Genomic DNA, 13,145 nt, shown 5'->3' on the forward strand with positions numbered 1-13,145 from the left:
ATATGAGTTGGTGAAAGTCATAGTGGAAGTCTGACTTAAGTGCCTAAGAAAACCAAAATGGCGGGTTAACACTTTGGTTACTCTACAGAGAAAATGTATTAAAAGCTCAGCTGAAGCAGTGGACAATTCTTGTGTATTGCCTTTGGATATATGTGTGTTCCTGATACATCTTTCAGGGGATATCTCTTTTCTGTGATTTTCACCGAGAAATTTACATTAAAATATTGTTGTATGATTTCTGAATTTTAAAAAGAAAAAAATATATTCTATTTAGATAACTATAGATAACTATAGCTTCGATTGATATATTTAGATTAACACTTTTTGCATTAGATTGAAAAAGGTATTTATCAAACATCATCTTCATCTTTAAACTCTTTTCTTTTACGCTGAATATCAATTCTAGACATCTTTGTCCATTGTATTTCCACAATCCAGACAATATTTCAAGAAACTTCAGATTGAACAAATCAGGGGTAAAAGTCAAATGCAACACAATCAAATCTATGATACCTAATAAAGACTGTGATTGTCTGGAAGTTGATCATTGATGGATGATATTCCTAAAGAAAACAAAGTCATCCCAGTAGATAAACACAATCTAGTGTCTGTATAATAGGGACAAAAACTTCTGTCCAGATGGAGGGATAAAACCAATTATAGAGAGAGTAATTTAGAACACTGAAGGATAAAGATCCATAATAATAATGTCAGGTGGACACACTGACCAGGGGTCAAGCGTCTGTTTCATGTTTTACTGGTCATTTTTAGACAGGTGAAATCATCCAGGAACAGAATTATTCAAAATAATTTATTCTTTTTCAGGAGTTACCATCCTCCATAGAGAATAGTGTCACTTTAAAAATAATCAAAATGATAAAGAAATCTTTATAAACATCCTCTTTTTTCTGTTCAAAGATACATGCATTAATAATGTTTTTTTTTCATATTAATTAATACTGTATGTCTTCTATGTTAAAGAAAAACAAAGAACTCAAATTTACTAGGGCTGGATCAATATATCGATATACCGGAACTTATAGGTTTCTAGCAGTGTATCAATTATCGATACGTAAACATTCTATATATCGCTGTATTGTTTTAACTACTAAACTCACTGATTTCATTTAAAAATGGGAAATTCCTGTCCTATTATACTCTTAAACATCATTTCGTAACTAAAAATATAAATTGACAGAGCTTTATTAACAGACGATAAACCAAATCAAATGTTTGGTAGATATTTGCAAGGTTCATCAATATTGTCTTTTATTGTTACAATTTTCAAAAATTATGATTAAATGACTTTGAAAAAGCGGTCCACTGTATTGTCAATATGTATCGTGTATTGTTTCAGTGTATTGTCAATATGTATCGTGTATTATTTCACTGTATTGTCAATATGTATCATATGTAACAGATTTATTGAACTTGATTTGGTGTCAACAATGAAAAAAGCAAAATTTGTACTAGTTTAACCAAAATCTTCCAAATATTGCCAGTATTCAGAAAACCAGTCAGCCACATTTTTTTCTGTTAACAACTATTGCATTACAAATGTATCCACTATCTCATGTTTCAAATTCTGCTACTGTATTTTAAAAAAAATATCTATTTTCTTTATTCTTAATATTGCAATTAAGCAACAGTTTAACAGTATTATTTTACATACCATATTTTCCCTATTAAGAGCGCCTCCTCTAATAAGGGCGCCCCCACGTTTTTGTGCTGAAAAAAATCAACTAATTTCATACAATTTTTGTGCCAGATTGTGACGATTTGTCATTGCAGACACTAAAAAAATACTGTTTCACAGCAATCTGATGCTTAAGAGATATCGGATCAGCTTGTATAAGCACTAAATTTATTGCATTGGACAACTTAGGGCATCTTTGCCAAGTGTTTACACATAGAAACAGCGAGAACGCCATGTTCAAAATAAAACATGTCACTCAAATGCCCCACACACGTGTATGGATAAGACTAACTGGCAACAACATTTTAGCAATGTCTATACAGGTTTTATGAATACTTACTGCATATCTATGATAAAGGTTCCTATAAATAACAGGAATGTTATCATTTCTAAGCATTTTATTGTGTGCTCTTGTCGGTAATTCTCATCTGCCATAAAACGAAAGTAGCGATCGAAAGCACCGTCCGCCATTATGTGTACGCATGGTTAACAAACAGGCTTGCATGAAATGCCAAAATTCCGCGAAACAGACATATTTAACCAATGTTTAATACTTCTTTATAATTAGGTAATTTCAGTACTTACTTGACTTCAAAACGTAAGTTGGTTATAGTAAGTTTCAGAAAAAATACGAAACTAAAAGCAAGATGACTATAGTCTGTTTCAGAAAAAAAACATCTAAAAATGGTCTCAAATAACGGCACCCCCCTTGGCCATTTACCCGCACCCGGCGCCCTCATTAGGGAAAATACGGTATCTATTTTTTTTAAATTCACAATCACAAAGATATGATCCAAGCTACAATACTGATTAAATCATAAGGGACTTTTCCAAAAATATCCTCCAAAGACGCGGCCATGACAGAATTGAATTATCAAATATTTTAAACACTGAATGTACATTCAGAAAGCACATATCTACAACCACACCACTCACCTCTTCTGGGACTTTCATGGTTAAACAGAATTCCATTACATGCATACATGTCGTAAGCTTCCCTGTAATTCACCACGATCCAGTAGGCATAAACCTTGGCAACACCTAAAAGGTCAAGGTCACAAGGTCAAAGATTGAAAGGTCAAACTCATAACATGCTACAATCTTAAACTTTATTTGCAAATCTCAATATCTATTTAATATCTAATTGCAGTTTGGTTGCCTTTTGCATAAAAAAAAATCATCAAATATTTATTCACTGTACAACAGATTAGATTGTCATCCTTTTCATTGTTTTATTACTAAAAACAATTTCTCCCATTATCATCATATCTTACTACCAGGTATTTATTTAATACTAACCATATGGCGATCGGGGATAAAATGGTGTGGTTTCTTTTTGTGGGATTTCCTGAACTTTCCCAAACATTTCACTAGTAGATGCTTGGTAGAATTTGACATTTTTAGATAATATGTCTTTACAGGTACGCATAGCGTCCAGTAACCGAAGAGTTCCTACAGCATCTACGTTGGCTGTGTACTCCGCAAGGTCAAAGGATACCTGGATAAATAACAATAAATACAGAAGATAATTATCGTAAACTTTGACAGTTTACATCTTTAGTTTTATGTTCTATTAACAACCAGGGTCATCTCTGGATGTGCCAGGTTTAAGAGGTGGAAAAAAGCTGGAGTACCTGGAGAAAAACCAACATCTTACAGTCTGTTTGACAATGAAAACATCATAATTCAAAAGCAACAAATCAAGTTAAAACAAGAATTCCACGAATTGGCTGTGGCGCCTGCACAGCAGTTTAAAACATCACAAAAAATAGTTATTTACAGTTGAAAATATTGTTAATAATTGGATGAAGTTATCAATCCCATAACTCTTGCAAATATTGACGGATTTTGACCAGTAATCAAACCCCTCACTCCGAGATCTCATTAATATAAAGCATTATACCAAATTTGGTTGAAATGGGATAATAAATACATGTACTAGTCCAAACTAAAGTTATGGAGCAAAAACCGTGGATTTATCTGTTTTTGACGATTTTAAAGTGCTGTAACTCTTGCAAATAATGGTCAACTCATCCGAGATCACATTGATATGAGGCAATATACCAAATTTAGTTGAAATCGGACAATAAAAACTTAAGTTAACCTTTTTCCAGTCGCCAACGCCACCAACATAGTGATACCTAAGTGTCGCCCTTGCGTTACAGACGACATAATGAATAGGAAAGAACAGATTAGTTCTATTATAAGACAATTTTTCCCCCCAAGCTTTCATCATAAGTTAATCAGATGATATATTTGTGTGACATAAACTTTACATAATGCCTTGTTGTCTAATAAACAACTGTTCCATTCTAATTAACCATCAATTAAAAGAACACAGTTCCCTGTAGAAATAGCAGTAATCAATAAACTGATTGTCTAAAAGCAGTACAAAGAATACCAATATAAGTATCAGATTTTAAAACAACTGAAATAATATAATCAAAGTTGAGAACTAAACAGTCACATTCTTGTCGAAATCATGGTTTTTTTTTAATTCAATGCAAATGTAAGAACATTTTGCAAAACATCAATTCTGTATCAGTTAATTATGATGTCATTTGATCACAATAAAGCAGACTATATTGCATTTTGTACTTTACTTTAAAAGAGGGAAAATGGGTTTTTAAGCCAATAAGCATTCTTCGAAGAAATTGAATTAATTCATTTGTATTTGTTACACAGTGAAACAAAAAACGACAAAGAAATCTGTGTCAGACAAGAGAGACAGTTTTAACCATCTCACGTAGGACGGTGCTGATGTGGAAGCGAGGTAGCAAGTCTGTTTCCGATCCTACATTAAGTGTCTGAATGAAACAATTTGAGGGAAGAAAACAGCCAAGTGTTGTGGACAGTTGTGTAAACATTTGGATGGATAGCTAATCAGTGAAGTGACAGTACACTGACACTGTGATCCTCCTCCTCCATTCTCACACCCAGTGGGAAGTCACTACCCTGGTCATAGATACCCTACAACACCCTACAATCTTAATCAGCACCGTCTCCCCCATACCACAATGGGCCAGCGCAGCCCCTACAGGCATGGTATCATACCCAAATTAAACTGAATATATAATTCAGGCAACTGATGTAGAGAGTCTGTGTGGTAAACTTTGTGGGTGGGGATATCCATGTCTTACACATAACTTCAGTTTGTCATGAGTTAATTTAATTAATGAGCTCTTTGATGTAATCAACATTGACCGAGTCAAAAAAAGGGTACTTAAGACCTAAAAAACAAGAAGAAGATTTCTTTTTTCTATCTTGCCCAATGTCATGATATCAAAAAACGCTGTATACATTTTTATGCCAACTCTGAAGTCTGTTGTCATAAAGAATCAATAAAAATACCTGAAATAAGTTTGACAAACAGAAATCTTTGTATTTAGAGTTTTGTCTTTATAAAAGTATGTGTTTTAAACCTTCAATTTCAAATATCCAACTTTTCTACAGATTTGAGTCTTTTTTTTTAAGCTGACAAGGTTTGCAGGAATATTTTACAAGTAATTCAATGAAGCAATTGAATATTAAATCATCAGTTACCATATTCACCATAATAAGCGCCCATACAGGTTTTCCTTATCCTTATAAAACCCCTCTTTATTCCTGGTACATGTCGCACATGTATATAAAACACATACATGTACCAAACACATACATGTACCACCATGTAACACTGATTCACTGAGATAAGTTTTGTTAGAATGTTTCTTTTTCAGTTTCAGATGCTGTCTAATTACCTGACATAATTTTACTATGTAGTTCAAGCAGTAACAGCTCTGCTGCTTCCAACATGTGGTAAATGGCAAGTATCATCTGGAAAACCATAATCCAATATCAACCCATCCCCCAAGTTCCCATTGTACATTTTGTACCATAATCCAATATCAACCCATCCCCCAAGTTCCCATTGTACATTTTGTATGTACTTATAGGGTTAAATATGGTGTAAAGTACATGTTAAAAAGTTGTATAACTTGAGTTGCTGACTTATCAATATACATTAAACACTCATCACAAGACAAGCTGACATGTAATGTTTGTCAAGCAAAAATTACAAATGGATTTTTCTATGATTTACATGCTAAGATGCTGCTATACAAAGGTAATCTAAAGTGTTTAAGTATGGGTGTGTATGGACCATATGTTGCCTAATGGATTATACAAAGCACACAATATGTTTGACAGGATTACTAGCATTTGACATTTACACTAGGTTGAGATGTAAATCATTTTTTAATACTTCATACAATGTAAGGCTGATAACATGATAAAGGCAGCAACGGCAATTACTATAGCTAGGAAGTCCCATTACTGCAATGGGTAAGGGGAGGTAATTCAAACAAAATAGAATTTTCAGACATACCAGGAGCACTATAACTATGCTTTTGTATAATGCTCCATGACAGCCATCAAAAGTCATTTATTATGAGAGCAGGGTCAAGTTGTAGCAGTTAGTGACTACATCAAGGAACATCATATGGACACTATATTTACACTTGCTAGGCTTGTTCACTATATGCAACTACTAGCCGATTTTGTTTACCATAACTGCATGGTAACATTGAACTTATAAAAATGTTCTATGCAACGTAAAGGGTCTACTTTTTTTAAAGAAACACATGGCTTTGATTACATTTTGACGCAACATTACGTGTTTATTGTTGTTTTTCATAGAAATTTGGAAAAATCTAAACAATACATATATGTTTTATATTTATATATGATACCAACATTTTTTAAATTAACAATTGTAAAAAGAAACGGGAAAAATATCCCGACCGGGGCGACGTGCAGTGCTGTCAAATGTAAACATTACCTCTGTGTCTGTGTTCGTCCTACAATTGCGTCTTTGGGGTGGACGGGCGTGAGACCCTCTGACAGAGGTCAGTTATAAACATATCCTCTTGTCTTTGTTCTTTGAGAATTTAATCATGTGTATTATAAAACATGTGAGAATTTAATCATGTGTATTATAAAACATGCACCGCTAGTAATCCACGTGTTGACAGTTAGGCGTCACTACAAATACATTGATTGTAGGCCTACCCATCGAACACAAGTGAAAATGTTCCGTCTGTAGATGGCGATGATGCTAAGCGTAGATTATATAATCACATGGATTCCAAGGATGTAATATCGTCAAGTCAGACGACAATCTCAAACACGTTGAGCTACTTGAACATCGGTGTTTTGACAACTTCGGCCAACTCAAGTGTGTAAGCGTGCGTCAGCTTCACCTGGCTGCACAAAAACGGTCACCGAGTTCACACATGTGGTCGAGTACAAATTCTTCATGTTATTACGCTATATTAACTTTTAGCAAAATTGAATATATACTTAAAGTTCTGATCAGATGAAATAAAATTTTCTCTGAAATTTACTTTGTTTGTCATGTTTATTTTACAATGAAATATTGAACTTTATTGTCGTCGCGGATGAATAATTCTACCTTACGTGAAGAGTCATCTTTCGCTGTTCAATTGAGTAAGCTCCTCCCACTTTTGACTGACTTTTATTGAATAATTACGTCAAATTCAAATGACGATTTTATAGCATAAAATATACATAAAAAAAGTTGTATGAGTGTAAATATAGGGATTGGATTTCGCTTTTATGTTAACCATGCTTGTATGGAGCAATTCCTCTAAAAATATATTCAATATGGGGCGCTAACGCGCCCCATAGAATATATTCTTAGAGGAATTGCTCCATACAAGCATGGTTAACATAAAAGCGCAATCCAATCCCTATATGAAACACCTGTTACCAAAGTCAGTCTTGACGAGGACTCAGCCACATTAGTACAGCCTAGTCTGTTTCTCAGCTATCTAGACAGAATATCAAATATATTGTAGTTTGGACCTTTACCTGGTACTATAATCTTTGTCATATAAAAAGATTTAATGCTTCATAATAAATATATAATAACTTTTCCTGACAAAGAACACATTATAGTGTGATCTATATGCATAGCTGATTAAATGTTCACACAATATAGTAAAACTATGAACGTACCTTCACATGACTTTGAGCACCAAGGTTATAAATTTCGTCTGGTCGGACCTCACTGATGATCTTCACCAGACATGTACTGTCTGTCAGATCACCGTAGTGTAAGTGCATGGCTGAAAATTAACACAAAGGTTGTTAAATATGGACCCTACGCCAGTACGAAATGAATGCAAAGCTTCATTTGTATTGCAAAAAAGTGCTTTTTAACACTTAAAGTAAACACACATCCCTCCCCTCTCTATAACAATAGCTATTTACCTTAATTTTATGAAGCTAGGAATCATTCATTTAAAGTTAGGGACCAAAGACTTCATGTAATCTTTTGTATGTTTAAAAGTCATTATTGAAATCTAACCATAGAGACAATCAGTATACGGTTAATGTAAAAATTACCAAATTTTACATTCAGGCATAATTATACACTAAAGAAAAATACCTGAAATTTGGACAAAAATGGCTAAACCCACCAAAATTAATTTATTTTATAATGGTTCGAAGGTGACTAATGACAACAATATCTTTAGATTTACAAGCTTGGATAATTTTAGAAATGTAAATGTAGGTTAGTTTTGTGGACAACAGAGTGATGAACTCTAGTATGCAGAATATAGATTCTAAGGTAAAAATAGCTTATTTCTAAATAGCTGAGAAAAAGATCATGTTTGTACATTGGAATGACATTATATAACAGAGAATCAGGTAGACTTCAAGTTTATATACAGCACCACACTCTTAACACACAGTTCTTACACTAATGTCACATCTCATCTTTGTGTCCATATCAGCATGAAATCAGATTGATAGTACAAATACCCATGGTGTGAGATCATAATATTCATTATATGGTATGAATGTTGCATTATGGAAAATAAAAATCCTATTTTCTGTGACCATTCATTGCAATACCCTTATTCAATATCATATATATAGGCACACCCTTAAGAACCAACACTTTAAGCTCTCTTTGTATAACAATAGTGAATGTACCTATAACAGCATGTGTATATATTAAGTTACATGAAGCCTATCATGAGATTTGATAACTACTTTTTCCAAAATATGATTATATTGAAAAGCCTTCTTCAGCTGTTAACTAGCTATAGAGACTCAATCATTAAGGGTTAACATAGTAACAAGTAGCTATATATATAGATCAACAATTATAAGTTAAACATAACTACACATTGGAAACGTCATCTGTAACGAGCTGAAATCACATGGTTGCATCCAAGCAAACATTCGAAAAGCAAAGCATTATGCAAAGAGGATCTTTACAGCTTTTCAGCTTATAACCAGAAGTTAATTGAATTTAATAAAAGTGACCTTGACCTTTCACCTCTGATCTAACTAGCATAAATGGTAGTTTGAACTTGATCAGCTACAGAGAGTAATGTGTCAGTCAATGTATAGGTGTATGCACTGCGATAACATGGCTTGATTATGGAGTCAGTAAAAAATGTCATCTGCACTTTGCAGGTGGCACAAACACTATGTGACTAGAAATCTGCATATAAAAAGCATGTGTCTATAGATTGGCAGCTAACGTTTAGTAGATAAATCAAGAATAATAACAATATCAACATTTAAATCTGATTAGAAAACATATTCTTATTCTCACTTCATTTCCAAGAAGTTCTTCATTTTTAATCTATATTGTTTGTCTGGCTAAATCACATGTCCGTGATAAGTGTAGCAGCATGCTGATACAAAACAGATTGTGCAATGTTCAGCAAAATATTTACTTCAATCAAAATTTACTTCTGAAATTGTGAAGGTAGTGATCAGTTGTAACAATCCAAAATGTCACCAGAATATGACCTCATAAGATATACTCTATATAAGAATATGTCTTCTAATCAGATTCTGTAAATACTTCCATGTAAAGTTTGTGTGTGTTAGTGTAAAAATTTGGATTAAGTTCACTGCATTATATGTGTTATACAGAACGGTTAATGTAGAAAGATTAAAGCTAAGATTCTAAAAAGATTGAGTTAGAAAGTCTCACAGCACAGAGTAGAAGATGTGTGAACGATTAACAATACAATATGTATTTCATCAATGACTCACAGGTAAGAATGATAGTAGACTGGTCACAAGAACCTCAGCTGAGTTCTAAAACTACTTTATCTCCTGCTAGTTTGAAACTCTGGGTCTCAGAACCATCAGAGAGACAACAATTGTGTTACTTCTTTGACAGTTTTATATCATCTAGAGTCTGGTAACCAGTCTATAAGACAATAGTAGGTTATTCCCAATGAAGAAGCAGGGCTCAAAGTGATAAAAAGTCTTATAATTTTCATCAAGATAATCAATCAAATATATTTCAATTTCCAATATGTTTTCATCTTTATCAAATATGTTCCTCAATAGATTATCCTCTAAATTTGAACTTTTACCAAAAGCTTGAAAAGATCCAAGTAAAATAATAATAAAGTGATAAACATCACTTTGAGCCTAGCTGAAGAATCTCGACAATTATATACAATAGTGAGTACTTACTTCCTCTTCCCACTGTAGAGGCAAACAAACATACATAATGGTATAAAAAGCAGACAACATGCGTATGGATCACATGACCAAAGATTTATAGGACGCATCGCCATAAGGTTTGAGTCACATGACCACAGGTTTGGGTCGCCAATGGTAACAGTAAATTATATAAAGCAAATCACATGATGCTTACAAATGAAAATTAATCTAACATGATGCAATATAAGATACACACAGTAAACTTTGGATGATGTACATGTACAGCTATTAAGTAAAATAAAGGCAAAACTAGAAAACATCAAAGATGCTTTATAAACTAGTGTGTTTCAAACTGAAACATTGCTTAAATCATCTTTTGCTAACACATAACTATTCCTGCACAAACATTTTTGCAAATACAAAAATGTAAATAAAAAACTGTATTTTCTAATGGATAAGACACAAACGTATTTTCTACTGGATAGTATGTTGACCAAGCTGTCGGCTCATGGGAAGATTTTGATACATTTTTTTTTTACTATACAATTAATGCAGCATGTACAGGCATATGCAACCAGTTCCAAGATGCATAATGAAAACTAATGCATATCAACAAGGTTCATGTGCAAAGAACTTATTATAAATAAAACTATGATGCTTTTTAGAAACGTATTGAAATCTGAATATATTTACATTTGAAACAGAATAAAATACTTGATCTGAATTTACTCCCAATTTGTAAACTGCAGGGAATGTAAAATAGACCATGCTTGACAATGCAGATGAAATACTTACATCCCTCTGTATGACATTTTGGATCAGCATACAGGTGCTCTATTCTTGAGGTATTGAATGTGCTGGCTCTGCGGATAATGCCATGTACCTGATAAATAAAACAGATCATTGGTAAGAGTTCAATCAATCATAAACAGTGATGTCTTATTTATATGTCAATTAAAGGGACAATTCAGTGAGGCTAATTCGTTACGTAACCATGAAGCAAAATATAACATATATGTATTGTTCTACATTCCTTATGAAACATATAACAAGAAATAGTGACAAATTCCACAACATTGTTAAGTATTTTGATCAATACCATTGAAATTCCAAATCATTGATCAATACGATTAAGCAGGTACAACATGTACGCTGTACCCTTACCCGAGTTAAAGTGACGCACGTTCAACGAATGCAATACATAACCACTGATGAGTTGATGAAATTATTTTTAGACAAGAACATACATCTGATAATATTAACACAACTGTAAGAGCGTTTTTAGTAGTTCTTGACAAAAAATTCTTTACTACACAGGCAAGGGTCAGGGTTCGGCATACAAGGCTATGTGTAATATGACGATTGAACATTTCACATACATTTGCCTAAAGTGGGCTTTTCTGACATATCACAGTTAAACCAACTATTCTAATTTCCATTAGAACTGGTTTGTTTCCGAAATAAGTGCAAGTTTTAATGTACTCTTAGACCGAATTGTCCCTTTAAGTGTATTATAAAAACTCACTTTCAAATGAACTTATAAGGGCAATAACTCAAATAGCAATCATCGATATCAGAGAAGGGTCATACTCGAATTAAGTTAACTTATTATCTCTTCTAAAATTATTCTGTCATAATAATGATACTTAAAATTGAGATTACACTTTCAAAACATAACAAATAAAAAGAAATTGCTTAGCAGACAAGTCTGATAAAGACATAACAAAGGTGTCAAATACTGTAAACCTTGTTTTATCAAAGAATTGCCATTTCCCTTAATTTTTCTTTAACATAAATCATTTTAACATAACTTTCTCTCTATACTTTCAGACACTTTAATCTTGAAGTCAATGGATACATTGTAAACTTCCTCTGAGTATTTGAGTACTGTACTTGTAATGGAAATGCTTCAAATTAAACACAGTCTTCTAGTTACCAGTATATATTAGTTCAAGCTTATAATGTTCAACTGTACTGATTGTTCAATGTAGACAAAACAATGCACACATTAAAACATTATTATAACTAAGATCTGGGGACCAAAAAACCACTTTTTATAAGTATAGTTTGCAATACACATATATATATACAGACATCTTAAAGGAACCTTGACGGGGAATGAAAATTACCATCTTATTGAGTAACCATGATTTTGTTGTAAGCGTGTTCAGTAACACATGTTTTAATGTAATTCATTGACAGAATTTTGTTGATTCTTTTCCACATCAATTTATTTCTTTCGGATATTTATACCGATATCCTTCAGTACCTACCATCTTACCCTAAAGGCTGTGATTATTTACATTTTAAATATATAGACAGTTTACACAAGTTGTGTAATGCCCATGGCAGGCTTACAGGCGTTTGGCCATCCATAGCAGTATTGATTTCAGTGTAAACTGTCTATATATTATAATATATAATACTGCTATCAATACTGCTATGGATATTATATTTAAAATGTAAATAATCACAGTCTTTAGGGTAAGATGTTGTCAACATATGGTAGGCACGTCAATATATAAGGTAGAATTGACAATATCCTACCTGGTGATCGCAATCACGAAACAGCACTTACATACTATTACCGTATTCGTCACAATAAGTGCCTATGTCCCTAGTATAAGCACCCCTCCCCTTTTTCAGGCCTCATTTTAATTGCCTCGGCATAAGCCCAAAACTATCAAAACTTTTATAAGTTTGCAATAATTTGTTTTTATATTAAGCACCTTTTAAATTTTTTTCATTTTTTTAAAAACATCCTGGGCGCTTATTGGGTCAAATACCGTATATTATCTAAATTTATTCTAGACTCTCAAAGAAAATATGCTACATAATACAATTATATTATAAAGAATTGAGAAAATTGGTATAATATTGTACAACACTTGCTGGGATTTTTATAGATCATAAATCGGTCGGCAGTTGGTGTCATCATTACTGTTTGTTTACTTTCATTTGGGGC

The 13,145-nt window shown here is 32.9% G+C and overlaps 1 protein-coding gene across 1 annotated transcript in view; it reads right to left on the reverse strand.

The window, feature by feature from the left end:
- The window catches only part of LOC138315740 (GDP-mannose 4,6 dehydratase-like), a 32,617-nt gene that overhangs the window by 18,808 nt on the left and 664 nt on the right, over positions 1-13,145 (reverse strand). Inside the window, exons 2-6 of the mRNA XM_069256983.1 lie at positions 10,976-11,063; positions 10,211-10,222; positions 7,715-7,824; positions 2,996-3,194; positions 2,633-2,737 (exon numbers count right to left, since the gene is read on the reverse strand). Coding sequence (XP_069113084.1) covers positions 2,633-2,737; positions 2,996-3,194; positions 7,715-7,822 — 412 coding nt within the window. The 5' untranslated portion in view covers positions 7,823-7,824; positions 10,211-10,222; positions 10,976-11,063. The remainder of the gene's footprint in view (positions 1-2,632; positions 2,738-2,995; positions 3,195-7,714; positions 7,825-10,210; positions 10,223-10,975; positions 11,064-13,145) is intronic.

The sequence above is a fragment of the Argopecten irradians genome, chromosome 2 (assembly GCF_041381155.1).
Source record: "Argopecten irradians isolate NY chromosome 2, Ai_NY, whole genome shotgun sequence".
Classification (NCBI taxonomy): domain Eukaryota; kingdom Metazoa; phylum Mollusca; class Bivalvia; order Pectinida; family Pectinidae; genus Argopecten; species Argopecten irradians.